The sequence below is a fragment of the Oncorhynchus tshawytscha genome, linkage group LG04, assembly GCF_018296145.1.
Source record: "Oncorhynchus tshawytscha isolate Ot180627B linkage group LG04, Otsh_v2.0, whole genome shotgun sequence".
Lineage (NCBI taxonomy): Eukaryota > Metazoa > Chordata > Actinopteri > Salmoniformes > Salmonidae > Oncorhynchus > Oncorhynchus tshawytscha.
The window spans coordinates 65,364,881-65,381,826 of NC_056432.1; the positions used below are offsets into that span (position 1 = coordinate 65,364,881).

At 40.3% G+C, this 16,946-nt stretch overlaps 1 protein-coding gene across 1 annotated transcript; it reads left to right on the forward strand.

The window, feature by feature from the left end:
- The first annotated feature begins 2,458 nt into the window (after window positions 1-2,458).
- LOC112263742 (transcription factor E2F4) lies at window positions 2,459-13,717 on the forward strand. The gene is made up of 10 exons (XM_024440294.2): window positions 2,459-2,635; window positions 3,160-3,575; window positions 5,522-5,631; window positions 5,713-5,874; window positions 6,100-6,208; window positions 6,306-6,567; window positions 6,697-6,822; window positions 11,758-11,805; window positions 11,999-12,043; window positions 12,141-13,717. The coding sequence occupies exons 2-10, from the start codon at window positions 3,432-3,434 to the stop codon at window positions 12,254-12,256; spliced, it is 1,122 nt and encodes a 373-aa protein (XP_024296062.1). The 5' UTR covers window positions 2,459-2,635; window positions 3,160-3,431; the 3' UTR covers window positions 12,257-13,717.
- Window positions 13,718-16,946: the final 3,229 nt, after the last annotated feature.

The window sequence follows — 16,946 nt, forward strand, 5'->3', positions numbered from 1 at the left end:
ACGGAATTGGGGAGAGGGTATGACATATTTAGTATGACAATTGGTGTGTTGTGTTCTTCAGTCTTGGAATATTAGTCACTCATCATCAGCTCCTACAAGATCATAGAAATCATATTCAGTCCTTTAACCCCCTCCCTCATACTCGCACTCAAAATGTTCTCCTTCTTTATATACTCGCTCATTCTTATTTTATTATGAGGAAGAGGCCCTCTCATTGTGTTGTTGTCTCTTTTGGATGGGGATGTGAGGTGGGAAATTCTAGTTTTGGTTTTGGAAGGAGAAGGGGGGCATCTGATTGGGTGTACTCTCCAGATACCCTTGTTCCCCCTTAGTCTCCCATCCTCTGTCCCATAGGGGCCAAATGCTCTGTGGGTTGTCCTGGGCACCGTTAGCCTTTTGTCTGTCAAACAATGCCCCCCCCCCAACAGTGCAGGGACAGCACAGTGGCCTGGGCTTTCATGTTGTTCATTGTGCATTCATAGCATACGGCTGTCCCTGACCCCAATGCGCCCATTTCCACACAAATAATGCATCAGGGGTTGTCTCTCCAATGTGACCCTCAGACCAGGGTTTAAATCTTTTCGACCTTGGCTTGATCCAATACTCTGACCGTAACTGGTTCATGTTATGTGAAAAACGTGGGTTCAATTCCTGCGAAGATCACCTAATTTTTATTTATTTTTAATTAGGCACACTGTCGCTATACATGTCGCTCTGGATAAAAATAATCTGTTAAGTGCCGTGTAGTAAACTGAACTAAATAGTACCATAGTATTTTATTGTGCTGCCCTGCATCTTGAAGCATGCTACATTTTGGCCTCCATGCTGAATTGGGGTGAGAGGGATGCTACCCCAATTGACTGTCCTACTCCAGTCTTCTCTGTCTGGGCTGGGCCGCCTGGGAAGGCTTCCTTGTGGGTTTATAACCACTGTAGACAGAAATAGGTCAGGCTGTAATTTTGGAAGCGAGATGCCCCTTTTGGCCCCTCCCCACCTTGTGCCCCTTTGTGTTTAACCATCACACCTTTAGCCTCTGATCCAGTGGTAGGATGCAGAAGTAAAGCACACACATGCACACTCACACACACAAAAACACACACATTTTAAATACTTTATTTGAATCCACAAAATACATTACAATCCAAAGGCCACACTGTCAGATAAAGTACAAGGCCAAGACTGTCACACTCACACACACACACACGCACACACACGCACCCATACACACACACACACACACACACACACACACACACACACACACACACACACACACACACACACACACACACACACACACACACACACACACACACACGCACACACACACACACACACACACACACACACAAAATCCTAATCCTAATCCTAAAGCTAACCCCTATGCCTAAAATAGGCTTTTTCCTCATAGGGACCTGGGAAATATCCGTACGAGGGAGAATTTTCCTTGTTTTACTGTCCTTGTGGGGACTTTTGGAGATTTCTGGTCATTTCAATCTTACGCTTGGGTACTTTCTAAAAACACTGCACTTCAGTACAAGTGACTTTTTGTAGAATGTATGGAGAACATTTTCGCTAACCCTAACCCTTTTCCTGACGTTAACCTAATTCTCCTAAACTTCTACATTAATTCTCCTAACCTGTTATGGAAAAGTCGTAGCTGTATCGAAGTGGCATGTTTTTAGGGAATCTACTTACACATGAGTGACTCATAGAGGGTAGGGGCTTTGCAGAGTCGTGGAAAAGAGTCCTTGACTTGTCAAAATTATTTCTGCTAAAAAACTTTTTTGTGAGTGTATGGTTTATTGTTCATTCTCTATATTGTTCCAAAAATATGAATGTCATCTTGACATTGTTCTGAAAGACATTCTAATACCGTGTTTTATTCAAGACACTGGGTCAATATACACTGAGTGTACAAAACTCCCCCCCATCGGGACATGGACTCTTGTGTCAAGTTGGCTGCATGTGTTTTGGGTGGTGGACAATTCTTGATACACACAGGAAACTGTTGAGCATGAAAAACTCAGCAGGGTTGCAGTTCTTGACACAAACCGGTGTGCCTGGCACCTACTACCATAACCTGTTCAAAGGCACTTAAATATTTTGTCCTGCCCATTCACCCTCTGAATGGCACACATACACAATCCATGTCTCAATTGTCTCAGGGCTTTAAAAAAACTTACTTAACCGTCATCTACACTGATTGAAGTGAATTTAACAAGTGACATCAATAAGAGATCATAGCGTTCATCTGGATTCACCTGGTCAGTCTATGTCATGGAAAGAGTAGGTGTCCTGCATGTTTTGTACACTCAGTGTATATTACAATATCGTTTCATTTTGCGCTGTATCGTGATACTCTTCTATATGTGACGCTCCCTAGCGCTAACGTGATTTCATTGGCTATCTCCTGCGTCGCTCCATGCCCTGTTCGCTGTCAACGAGATATTCGTGAACAGGAAGAAAAATTCATTGGTACTGTTGGATGAAAGTTGCAGTAGGAGGGAGTTTTTAAACTGCCTTTCGAATATTAGTTAAGTAAATGCCCTGAGTGATTGCTTGCTTACAATATATCGATGAAACAAACTCAAATTGAATAGTATTCCAACGCTGCTTTGAGGACAACTCATTGGTAAGTACATACGACCATTAATCAGGACACTCGTGACAGGAGATAGCTAGGTACTGTACTGTAGCTAGCTAACGTTATCTAGTCTATTGCTAATCGGGTGAGTTAGTTATCTTGCCACCTAAGTGAACGTTTAGTTAACGAGAGCCAGTTAGCCACTAGCCATCGTTGTTTTAGTTATAGGTATATGCATGTACCTATTGTACATGTATCTAATGTACACTACCTAGCTAGCTACCTTGTTGTGCCAACTACTGTAGTTAGCTAACGTAACTATGGGTGGTTGGCCAAAGTTGCCAAGCCAATCCAGTGGCGGAGGTCTAATCGAAACCGGCATTTACTGCTAATTTGTTATTTTGCACTCATACACAATCTGATCAAATCAAATTGGAGTAGGCACTCCAAAATATATAACTAGTTACTCCACTGTAGCTTCGTCTCCGTATGCAATGCATACAGCAGGTTATGGTACAGTGAGTAGTTGTGTATTTTTCGTTTAACTTTACCGTGGTGTCCTCACTTTGCAGACGCTCCCTACGCTTGAAACCATCCCAGCTTTCAGCCCTCCTCCAACGGCTCGAGCACAGGGCCTCATTGCTGGGTGGCTGCTTACTGTGTTTTGGCTCACGGGGAGACGAACTGGACCGACCACTGACCCGGTGTCGGCACAGCCTTTCTAGGGTTGCAACTATCCCTGCGGTTGCACTGGACTAGGACGGTCGAGGGCATAGGCCCAGTGCTTTACAGCATTTAGGGAAACCTCCTATTCACAATATCATCCAACCGATTCAGACTGGTTATGGAGCTCGAGGTGAGCCGAACCGAACTGGAAGGTTCCGACGCTCCCCAGTCTCAGAGACACGAGAGGAGCCTCGGACTTCTCACCACGAAGTTCGTTACTTTGCTGCAGGAAGCGGAGGACGGGGTGCTCGATCTTAAAGTAGTGAGTGATGGGCTGCATCTCTTTTGACTGTCTGACTGTGTGAGAATTGTTAGCTATGGTTTGTTTATGTTTTAGTATAATCGCAGCCTCCAATTTTATAACCTATATAAGTCTAAGCACTGCCATGTTTGATTGATATTGATTGCTACATTGTGTTGTAACAGATGTGCAACATACTCCGAGGAGATGCATGTGGAATATGACATGCACTCAGACACCCACACCAGGGTTTCCATTAGAAAAATGTGTCCGGGAAGATTTTAATTACAATCTAGTAGGTGTTGACTAGCACTGTCATGCTTAAAGGGATACTTCGGGATTTTGACAATGAGGCCCTTTATCTACTTCCCCAGAGTCAGATGAACTCGTCGATAACATTTGTATGTCACTGTGTCCAGTATGAAGGAAGTTGGATGTAGTTTTGCGAACCAATGTTAACTAGTGTTAGTTAGCGCAATGACTGGAAGTCTATGGTATCTGTTATCAACTTCCTTAACTGCAAGCAGAGACATTAAAATGGTATCCACGGGTTCAACTTACTCTGGGGAAGTAGATAAAGGGCCTCATTGCCAAAATCCAGAAGTATCTCAATAAATGGCAAATGCAAGGCATGCTTCAATTATCAGTTGAGAAATAAAGCAATAGTAGCTATTTTTAATCATGACCATCAAAACTGTTTTTAACATGGGATTGCATTTGGAATTGTTGCGCAATAACACTCCAGAAGCAACGATCTGAGCATCTGCAGCAGCAGGTCTAGCGCTGTCTGACAAGTAATATTCTGTTAAAAAATTGGCTCTGTATGCTGTGCACGTGTAATAAATAAAATGCATGTCGACTAACGAAAACACACACGCCCCAATTTAATTACACAACATTTTGTAAATTGAAGCTGCACTATGCAGAAATCAATCCCCCGTTTCCTGGTTGCATAAACTGAAATTAGGCAAACAATTTGAATTTATGTGACAAAACAAGCAAGTACCGTGTGGGGAATCATTCTGCCATCTAAACAGCTATGATGTATATTTTCCATAATGAAAAATATTGTATTTTCAGCTGTTTGAAGCTGGTGTACAAAACTGAAAGTAAAATATGCAAAAACGAAACTTAAAGAACAATAAGCATAGAAATAGCTCACATAGAACAGATCTACCCATCTTAAACTTGCTTTCAACAATGACCGATCTGTAACTCACCTTTCTATGTGGATTTGGTCGTGTTGCCCAAAAGTTACATATTGCAGCTTTAGCCTATAGACCGATAAGCATGACAGTCAAATGTATTTCCATCAACTGATATTTCCATCAACAAATAAACATTTATTATTTGTAATGGGATTGTTTTTTTCTCACGGTCAAATTGACCAGCAACAATTTTATTTATCAGCTTTTCATTTTTTTATTGGCCAAAAGCCAGCAATTACACATGCACTGTGATTGTGATGATTTATACTCTAAAATAAAATAGAAGCTTAAACTCTAATATAAAACTAAGTGTAAAACTGTTACATTATCTAGGTTAATGTCAGTAAGGAGTTTGAGGAATAAAAGAGGGTAAAACACAGAAAGAGTGTGTGTAAAAGAGACAAGCCGTGTCTCATCGCTCAGTGGGTGGCTGTGTCACGGTCTGTCATTATTGTCCGCATTGTTTAGTCCCCCCTCTGATAGGCTCATAGGGTTGTGACCTCTCCTATTATTGGCTACCAGGGCTATAACCCATCCAGTGATTGGTTGACAGGCCCCTGTCTCACAGGCTCTGACCTTTGTGATTTGTTATTTAACCCCACGCTGGATATACATTTCCCTCTAAGGAAAATAGCCTTGGTAGGGACATTTTGAGTGCTTGCATTTTAAAATCATTCATTAAGTTATTTTGCTTCTGATGAGAGAGGGTGTACTTTGACAGTTGTGTTGTGAGTAATGTCGTTTCTTCTGCTCTTGTAGGCAGCAGACACCCTGGCCGTCAGACAGAAGAGGCGCATCTATGACATCACCAATGTACTGGAGGGCATCGGCCTGATCGAGAAGAAGTCCAAGAATAGTATTCAGTGGAAGTGAGTGTACTTTCGCGTGCTTGTATGTGTATAGGTATGCACACAGTATGTGCTTACATTTCTGTATACTATCTGTCTAAGGGGAGTTGGGCCAGGCTGTAACTCAAGGGAGATTGGTGACAGGCTGATTGACCTGAAGTCGGAGCTTGAAGATCTGGATATGAGGGAAAGTGAGCTGGACCAGCAGAGGGTGTGGGTCCAACAAAGCATCAAGAACGTGACCGAGGACACACACAATAGTCCATATCCTTACTATGTACTCACATACTCATACCTACACCAACATCTAAATTGTTACCCCCAACCTAACCTTAGATAGGTGTCCATGACAGTCCACACCAGTAGAAAAGTATAGAAAAAGAGCTGCAGCTCTGTCTTGTCTGTACAATAGCAGAGGATACACTTGCCAGCATTAACACTGTTATAATACTCTGTTAAGGTGTGTGTCTGACCTTAACTCTGACCAACTCTGGCCTATGTTAATCATGAGGATATCTGCAGCTGCTTCAAAGGTGATACCCTCTTGGCGGTGCGTGCTCCCTCTGGTACGAAGCTGGAGGTGCCCATACCTGAAGCTGTAAGTTCGATTTGTTTCTGCCTCCTCCCCCCCTAGTCAGTCCGTCAGTCTTCTCAGGGTGTAAAGTAAGTGTGTGTGTGTTTGTCTCCACTTTTAGGTTCAAAATGGTCAGAGGACGTATCAAATCCATCTGAAGAGCGCTGCTGGGCCCATTGATGTTCTGCTCATCAACAAGGACCCAGTTAACTCAACCCCCGTGGTGCTGCCAGTCCCGCCCCCTGAGGAAATGCTGCAGAACACCAAGTCTGCTGCAGCCTCTGTAGACACAGCCATTAACACACCCACTCACACATTTGTCAAGACCACCCAGAGTCTGGCCACTGGCAAGCCTAAAGCACATACAGCAGCTAAGTCATCAGGTGACCTCACTGTTATATCTCTCATGGTCTATGAAAGTGTTTTGTCTGCTAAACTCTCAATACAATATCATTGAATTGTCCCATGTCTACATCTGTATTCATATCTCTTTCTCTATCCCTACCTACCAGACACCTCCAGCACTGAAAAACCTGCTCAGCAACCACCATCATTGGACACTCGGTCCCTCCAGTCTTCTGCTTCATTGGACAACAACTTGACTGTCTTTGAACCAATCAAATCTGATTCATCTGACTGTGAGTTAGAATTAAATTTGACATGAATATGACTTAAGTTTTTATGCATACTGGCTTTCCCCTGCACCTCCCTCCGTGCTACTTCATGATCAAACAATTAGCTTAGAATGCCGTTAGATAATTTATCTCTAAGTTTTAGGTTGTTTTGAATAACCTTAAAACATGATAGGCCTAAGGTAATAATGAGAGAGAAAAATCTTATGAGTAGTTTGAACAAACATTACAGTTGAACAAAGCTTAGTCTATTATAAAATAATGCATGCAACCCTCCCTATTTCTGTTGTGAACTAAACGGCTAAAAGCCAAATCCCACTAATTAAAATAGCCTATCAAAAGCATGAAGTTAAAATTATGAATACAATTAACCAAATAGGCTATTCTAATGAAGTGTTTAAAGTCCTAAAGTTGCAGCTTTCAAATGCGAACATCTGTGAAAGGCAGTCTATAGGCGAGTCTCTATCACAGCTTTATTTTATATAACAAATGTTACAGGCAACAAGAAGTCAAATTGAGGAAACAATATCAAGATGGAAAAATGTAATGAAGTCAAAAGAACTTACAGCCTATCAAAGCTTATGAAAGAAATGATGTGTAGAGTAAGTCAATTTCCATAGCCTATAATTAGCAATGTAGTCTACAACCTACCTATACAACATATAGAAATAAACCTAGGCCTGATAAGGGAGGATGATTAGGCAAAAAAAATTGACTAATTTAATAATTATCCAGTTATGGGGACAGCGGAGTTGCATGCTCTGCAGCTGAGCCGTTGATAATTTACAACCCATCACATGACACAGCCAGCGAGGATCCTTAACTGTCACTTGCACTTTGGCACACAGACTAGGGCTGAGCGATATCAAATTAATTAGATAAATTCTAATTTATGTTTTTGCACGATATTTCAAATGCCTGTATCGCGGAATATTTTTTTTGAGTGTGTATGTTCACTTGTTCTCATGTCTTTTTGGTCCCGTCTCCTTCACTCCTTCTGTCCTGTGTGCACCTTCCCATTTACACCAGAGATCTATATATAATGACAAGATTCTCATATCTCTGCCTCTTCCTCTCTATTTACACACACACACCAAGCCCCTCCCCCTGCCACTCAGAACATCAAAGATGAGAGATCACTTCTTCCTCTCTGACAAACAGGTTTCAACTCGTTATTTGAATTTTGTTCCAACAGAATCGGTCATATGGACACCAAAACACATTGAGACATTATTTTACTGTAATAGAGGAAGTTAACCTTTCTAAATGATACCTTTTTAGCTCTCAACTCCTCAAGTTGTGCACAGGGCGAACAGTACTAAAACAGGAGTTTCAATGAACATTGGTTCTGGAAAATGAATGCTCTGTTTGTCACGCACGCATTGCGGTACCACGTACAACTAGCAGCATTTTAGTCAAAGATTGTTATGCTAGCTGTCTAATTTGTTTGAGACCTGTGTTAATGTTCTATAATGCCTGCTACAAGAAGTTAGTCATTATTAGTGAATGTGCATTATACATGGTTCTGGTTAAATTAGTACAAAAAGGCAATTTTCATAGACTGACTTGAAAGCCAGATCAGTGATTATTGCAAAAAAGCAGGTTAAATGATTTAGATTAAGTTAATATTGGGTTTTATGGTTGTGGAAGGTGTATTTTTAGACTAGGTATAATTTCACAAGCCCTGAATCCATTTGGAGTATTACTGAGTTGTTGAAATGCAGTGTATTTGCCCTTTAATTGTACAATAAAGCTTATTTAGTGAAAACATCAACAACAAAAAATCAAGAAATGTATATTGTGAATCGCCCATAGGTTTGAAAGAATCAGGAGATGATTTTTAGGCCATGTCGCCCTGACCTAAACACACCTCTTTCGTGCCAAAGCTCCAACCTAGAGGAATACACTACTAAAATAGATTTGGCTCCAATGTATACTTTATCATGATTCCTCTCACTAGTGGTCCTTTTTAGCAGTCTTTTTTTGTTTTTTTTTTTTTTTTACCCTTTTTTAAATAATAATAATAAATAAATACAATTGTCGGGTTGGCCATTAGGGGGCGATACCATTGTACATTACAATCTTTTATGGGTACTTAATCACGATAGGACAAAGGTTGACCGCCCAACCAAAAGCAGGAATGTGATGGAGGGAGATAAACCTTGGCACTGGGCTAGTATTCCAACGGTCTCTCTCTCACACGTACAGTACCAGTCAAGTTTGGACACACCTCTTCATTCAAGGGCTTTTCTTTATTTGAACTGTTTTCTACATTGTAGAATAATACTGAAGACATCAAAACTATGAAATAACACATATGGAATCATGTTATGTCCCAAAACAACTGTTAAACTAATCAAAATATATTTTATATTTGAGATTTTTCAAAGTAGCCACACTTTGCCTTGACAGCTTTGCACACCCTTGGCATTATCTCAACCAGCTTCATTAGGCAGTCATCTGGAATGCATTTCAATTAACAGTTCTGCCTTCTTAAAACTGAATTTGTGGAATTTCATTCAGTCCTTCCTAATGGTTTTGATCCAATCAGTTGTTGTGACAAGTTAGGCGTATACAGAAGATGGCACTATTTGGTAAAAGACCAAGTCCATATTATGGCAAGAAATGATAGTCCATCATTACTTTAAGACATGGTCAGTCAATCCGGAAAATGTCAAACTTTATTCAAGTGCAGTCGCAAAAACCATCAAGCGCTATGATGAAACTGGCTCTCATGAGGACCGCTAAAGGAAAGGAAGACGAGCGGCGCAGAGTCACTGCATCTCAGTGCTAGAGGTGTCACTACAGACAAATTGGTTCGAATCCAGGCTGTATCACAACCGGCTGTGATTGGTAGTCCTATAGGGCGGCGCACAATTGGCCCAGCATCGTCCGGATTTGGCCATTGTAGACTGTCATTGTAAATAAGAATTTGTTGTTAAGTAACTTGCTTATTTAAATAAAGGTTAAGTTCATAAGAGTTATTTATCTTTTGTTTTAACTGCACCTCAGATTGCATCCCAAATAAATGCTTCACAGAGTTCAAGTAACAGACACTTCTCTACATCAACTGTTCAGAGGAGACTGTGTGAATCAGGCCTTCGTGGTCGAATTGCTGCAAAGAAACCACTGCTAAAGGATACCAATAATAATAAGAGACTTGCTTGGGCCAAGAAACACGAGCAATGGACATTAGACCTGTGGAAATATGTCCTTTGGTATGATGAGTCCAAATTTGCGATTTTTGTTTTTTACTGTGTCTTTGTGAGATGCAGAGTAGGTGAATGGACGATCTCCACATTTGTATGGTTCCCAAAGCATTGAGGAGGTGGTGCGGGGGTGTTTGCTGGTGACACTGTCAGTGATTTTATTTAGAATTCAAACCACACTTAACCAGCATGGTGTTAGAGTTGCGTAAATTCGTAAATTCGAATCTGGTATCAGGATAAATATAACAATGAATCACCAATTGTATACTATGTATTTTTTATTAGCTAATTAATAAATGGCAAATTTTGCAAATTTCGTATATACGGGCTCACTGTAATACCACGCAGGGCAGAACAGAGAACTGACAGGATGTATGTAAACAGTGTTTTTATACTGGATAGACAGTAGAGGCTGGGCGTGGTTTGAACTTGCTCAGCCTATCTCAGGCAGGTACCCGCCTCTTGGCGCTTCTTGGAGTCCTCCCTCCGTCTGTATAGATTCCTACTGTTCTGGTATCACCCACTAGTTATAACAGTTGCTCAGTTCCTACTATTGTGTTGTTCAGTATTTTTCCATCTCAGTTAAACCTAGTGATGACCACCCCTCCCTATCACAACTTTGTAAGATACAGCAAGTCACACCATGTGCTCAATATTGTTACATACAAACACAAGGACAAAGCATCTGCTGGGCTGTTATCTACAGTTTTGCAACATGCAGGTCATACCATGTTACTCAGTTCTTGTCACACACACACACAAACAGGCAAGTAGATGTAGCAAGCAGTTGGTTACTCTCATGATGATGCTCCAGTGCACAAATGCAGATACCTCACACAACCAACATCAGGTAATATTTAATCATATATATGGTAATGGCTATAATGTAAAATATAGAATCCCACAATGGCTACCATAGCATTCTGCAGCGAAACGCCATCCCATCTGGTTTGGGCTTAGTCCCACTATCATTTGTTTTTCAACAAGACAAAGACCCAACACACCTCCAGGCTGTGTAAGGGCTATTTGACCAAGAAGGAGAGTGATGGAGTGCTCGCATCAGATGACCTGGCCTCCATAATCGCCCGACCTCAACCCAACTGATATGGTTTGGGATGAGTTGGACTGCAGAGTGAAGGAAAAGCAGCCAACAAGTGCTCAGCAAATGTGAGAACTACTTCAAGACTGTTAGAAAAGAGAGAATGCTAAGAGTGTGCAAAGCTGTCATCAAGGCAAAGGGTGGCTACTTTAAAGAATCTAAAATATATTTTGATTTGTTTAAACCTTTTTTTGGTTACAACATGATTCCATATGAGTCATTTCATAGTTTGTCTTCACTTTTATTCTACAATGTAGAAAATAGTAAAAAAAACAACATTAATATGAAATTCAACTTGAATGAGTAGGTGTCTCCAAACTTTGGAATGGTACTCTGCGTACATTTTTTATCTGTTTAGTAAGCACACACTTCCGACCACATTAAAACCCTGGCTATCCCCAATGCACTGTAACACAGGAAGCATCTGTGTGGCAACAAATTATGTACAATGCCTGCCTGCTATAGATGTGTGTGTGTGTGTGTGTGTGTGTGTGTGTGTGTGTGTGTGTAAGCTGTTTTATTTTTGGTTGTTTAATAAATGTACACAGGAAAACGGTGTGTAACTTGGCTCTACTTTATAAAAACAACCTCTAATGTACTTGTATGGTGTCTATTGTGCCTTGTGTTTTTCAGTGCTGGATTTCCCCAAATACTTTTCTGACATGTTTGACCCCGCTAAAGGTACTGTGTTTGACCCCGTGTGCATGTGTGTCATGTCTTACATTTAAATAAAGTTTATCTGAACAGACCCTTGAACTTAATTTCCTGAAATAAAACGCATCATAAACTGTGACTTTGTGTACAGCAGACACTCTCTCACCTCTCTCTCTCTCTCTCTCTCTCTCTCTCTCTCTCTCTCTCTCTCTGTGTGTAGAGATGGTGAGTGCAGATCTACTAGAGGAACTTATGGCTTCAGAAGGTAAGAGTCTAAAATGGATTCTGTTATTAACACCTTTACTTTGACTGGATGATTCTAGTTATTCATGTTTATATCCCCCTTTCTCTCTCTCTACCAGTGTTCTCTCCACTCCTCCGCCTTTCTCCTCCCCCGGGTGACCATGACTACTTCTATAACCTGGATGAGAGCGAGGGCCTCTGTGACCTCTTCGATGTCTCCATCCTCAACCTTTGACCTATGAACCCTGCCACAAGGCTCACATGAAGAGACCCTTTTTTAAAGAAAGCCAAGAACACTTTTTTTAAACACTTGTTTGAGTACGAACAAACAGGTCTATTTTTGGAGTCTTGTAATATAAGCTGAATTGATGAACGAACAGTTTTTGATACTTTTCATACTCATACCTTCATACTTTATTTTTGTCGCGTCCCCTTTGTTGATGTTTGAACAGGGAGAGGATGCAACTTACCCTGGAGAGCAGCCCTCCCCTACAGGAATTATAAGCTTTAATGATGTCATGGAATATATTTTTTGATCTGTGCTACTGAAGTAACAGTGGATGTGTTTTTAAAAGTTGAGTTGTGCTCCATTTGGAGCGAATAAATATGGATTGGGTTGAGGTAAAGATAGCAACCCATTCATTTCCTCAAGGCAAAATCAACCACTACACCTAGGTACTTATGTACATCTGAAACGGTTGGATAGTAAGCAATATAGTGAAAATTCCATCTAGTCTTTTAGAGGGCTAGGTAGAGCTATTACCATATTGCAGACATATTTGATCCTTTCATATCTACATGGTGACTACGGGTAGGAAGGGATAGGTGCTGTGAGGAGCTGCATTGTTTGTATTCTACTGTCAATGAGCAGTGAGGAGTGCAGCTACTCCATTGCCCACATAGTGGTGCTAGAGTCACAGCAGGAAGAGAAAATCAGCTCCCTCACCTGCTGCAACCTAGTCTCCTATGAGTCAGGCACACAAGACCAGCCACAACACTGACAACATGTAAATCCATTCAAAACCTTTACCAGTCCTAATCTTTTGACACTATTGATAAGGCTTACAGTTCTCTTCAGTTGCTGGTGCATTTTATATCTTGTCTGTTTCTCCCTCAGTGTGTGCATGTGGAGCATGTTTTTTGGGGTGTAATTTTCAAAATTCTCAACTCTGAATTCTATTGTAAAATGCTCTTTATTTTGGTGTATTTTTCGAGTGAACTGACACTGTCAAGGACAGTACATACATATTTTGTCTGTCTCTGTTTTTTTTTTACATCCAGATCCAGATTCAACTATGATGATATGTGTTCGTTGAGCAGTAAATATTTTTCAAATTTAGTGTCAAATCTGCTGTTTCATTTGTGTTGTTTGGATTTATTGCATATTTATGTTTGTAACCTGCTCATGTTCTGACGAGTTAAGTTCACATCGTGCCAAACTGGAACCAGAAATGAGCATGGGAGTTTTTGTCACCCCGGCCTATCAGTTAGGGACCGTATATTTTTGGTCAGTGTCTGTGAAATGGGATGGCAGCAAATAAGCGTCATTATTGTGGGAGATAAATAGAGAGGCTGAACTATTCTGCAGATGATATATTGGTTGTATACATGTGTTTTTAACTTTTTTATATTGTCAGGCATATGCTAATTGTAATCCCCCTATCTCTACAATGTATAAATTGCAGATTGACACTCACACTTTGTCTTTGTTATCATATGTGCAAACAACCTCAGCGTGTAGCCACAAATCCACTGAGTTAACCTGACCATGTTTTTATAGGCTAAGTGAGGCTCAGAGGATATTTGTTTTAAAAATGGGAAGTCACTCCTGATTACCTGTATGAATGAAAAGTAATATATGAAAACTTTTTTGAATTTTGTATTTTTTTGCATCCCACAACACACACTTTTGTCTACTTAGTTGACACCATGAGGAGCATAATATTATCGTATGTTGCTGGCAAGTGGTCAGTAGCTTCCAAACAGGCAGAGGCTATTTAGATTGAGTCAAGGATACAACCTTGGAGTTCAGTGGTATAAAAATTATTTAAAGTAGAATTTAAGTTGTTTTTTAGACAAGTTTTACTTCACTACATTCCTAAAGAAAATAATGTACTTTTGGTCCATGCATTTTCCCTGACACCCAAAAGTACTCATTACATTGTGAATGCTTAGCAGGACAGAAAAATGGTCACATTCACTCACTTATCAAGAGAACATCCTGGTCATCCCTACTGCCTCTGATCTGGCGCACTCACTAAACTTAAATGCCTTGTTTGTAAATTATGTCTGTGTTGGAGTGTGCCGCTGGCAATTTGTACATTTTTTAAAACAAGAAAATTGTGCCTTCTGGTTTCCTTAATATAAGCAAGTTGAAATTATTTATAATTTTACTTTTGATACTTAAGTATATTTTAGCAATTACATTTACTTTTGATACTTAAGTATATTTAAAACGAAATACTTTCAGTCCTTTACTCAAGTAGTATTTTACTGGATCATTCACTTTTACTTGAGTCATTTTCTATTAAGGTATCTTTACTTTTACTCAAGAATGACAATTGGGTACTTTTTCTACCACTGTTGGAGTTCAATCTTTCAATTAATTCATGACCCGCTCAATTCTCCGAGTTGTGACTGCTTGCTAAATTCTTTAGGGCTATCTGACTGAAGGTGACAGACTGGCATTTGAGCTTGGCTGAATCAGTGTAACTAAAGTAGCGGAGCTGTTTCACAATTGAAGAAATTAAACAAGTGTTTTTGGCCGCCTGCCAATCATGACGTAGTGGTGGTACAGAGAGTAGTGTATATGGCCCAGTACATCACTGGGGCCGAGCTCCCTGCCAGGCCCTAAAAATTGTCAAAGACTCCAGCCACCCAAGTCACAGGCTGTTATCTCTGCTACCACATGGCAAGCGGTACTGGATCACAAAGTCTGAGACCAAAAGGCTCCTGAAAAGCTTCAAGCCATGAGACTGCTGAACAGTTAATCAAATGGCTACCCAGACTATTTACATTCACCCCCTGTTTTTTACACTGACTATCTTTCACTGACTCTATCCACGCTCCTACTCAACTCACACACTCTCACATACTACACTTACATTCCAACACACACACACACACACACATGCATATTGACTCCACACACATGCTCACACAAACTTTCACACTCTTTCACATACCCTGTTGCTACTCTGTTTATTAATCTGTCCTGATTGCCTAGTCACTTTAAACCCAACCCACATGTACATAATACATAAATGACCTCAACTACCTCGTACCCCTGCACATTGAATCGGTACCGGTACTCCTTGCACAGTATTTAGCCTCGTTATTGTTATTTTATTGCGTTACCATTAACTTTTTTTAATTTGCTAATTTTTCTTCCTTGTAATTAAGAGTTTCACAGTAAGGGTCTACACCTGTTGTATTCGGCGCATGTGACAAATAACATTTCATTTGATTTGTATGAAAGATAAGAGTCACTCTGCACACTGTTCAGTCCGCTCTACAAGTCGGTTGAGCTGGAGAAATGGTTAAACTCAAACGTAACTCAACTTTCTATGATCGGAACCCCTTTCTACTTGTTTGTGGTTCTTTTTTATTTTCAATTCTTAGAGTTGTGACTGCTTGTCAAGTTCTTTAGGGCTATCTGACTGAAGGTGATAGAACCACATTGGAGCTTTGTTGAAGCAGTGTAACTGAAGCAGCTGAGGAGTTTCACAATTGAAGAAATGAAACCAGTGTTTTTGGCCCCCTGTCAAACACGATGTAGCGGTGGTATGAAAGATAAGAGTCACCCTGCACACTACTCAGTTGGCTCCACAAATAGGTTGAGCTGGAGAAATGGTTACACTCAAACTCAACTCTCCCTGATCGGATCTCCTCTCTACTTGTTTGTGGTTCTTTTTTAGTTTATTTTAATACCAACTGCTGTCTCAACAGCTGTATCCTACAGGCTATTGTTCATAAGTGTCCATACAGTATATTTAATAAAAATGCTACATATCGCCTAGCCTTTATGAAGTCAATATGAACTACTTACTAGAACTTAAATGTTTACGTTAGTCATTTCTGTCTCTTAGATCGCAAATGTCACAGACACGTACTTTATGTTGACTGATAGTATTTTCTGTGACAATTTAAAAACCTATTAGCCCATATCAAATGTTTTTAACCGTTTTAAAGCATAGCTTAATCTATATAAAAAAACTTGCCTGAACTCATATCTAATGGTATGACTGATGCAGAAATTATTTTATTGAAGTAGCTGACATATATTTATGTTTTTTATTTTTTAAATGTTATCATTTGAAATGAGCTGTTCTGAGTGCTGGCTGATGACTTCAAATGGGTGCTGGCCAGTCAAGTAATGGCGCAGACTGCTGTCCTATCTGTGCTACTGCATGTTACAGATTCCTCCCTTTAGTGAGTTGAACAGTAGGAGTCAGGTTTGGGTGCCCACAGCCTTTAATTGCTTCCCTTCAAAATAAAAATCCAGCTATAACTTTGTTTAAAGTGCTGTGGTTTATGACCTGACCTAGGTCATATTAAAATGGAAATATTATGATAATATTAGACAAATTATAATACATAATAAAATGGAAAGGCAGCATAAACAGACAATGTGTGTAGGTGGCTTCTCTTTAAATCGCGAACAACTCTAATCAAAAAGTTGAATGAACTCCATTTGAGTGCAATTATTAGTGGTGAACACTGTGTTCAACCACAGGTTCATAATCCCTTAATAGGCTGTAAACTCAGAGTAAGCAAATATCCCTCCTCATGAACATTGTCTGACCTGTTAGTGTTCAAAGCAGTCCAATGTGTGTGTGTGGCATCTAAGAGTCAACAAATATCCCTGGGTGGTGGGGTTGGTACCTTTAAATGGTGAAGAACACATTTCCTGCAGCCCAGTCACC

What these genes read in the sequence shown, in the direction of transcription:
- LOC112263742 (XM_024440294.2), top strand. Translation starts at nt 3,432, where the DNA reads ATGGAGCTCGAGGTGAGCCGAACCGAACTGGAAGGTTCCGACGCTCCC. An exon ending in GGGTGCTCGATCTTAAAGTA is followed by an intron (nt 3,576 to 5,521) that starts GTGAGTGATGGG and finishes CTGCTCTTGTAG; the next exon opens with GCAGCAGACACCCTGGCCGT. An exon ending in GAGGACACACACAATAGTCC is followed by an intron (nt 5,875 to 6,099) that starts ATATCCTTACTA and finishes ACTCTGACCAAC; the next exon opens with TCTGGCCTATGTTAATCATG.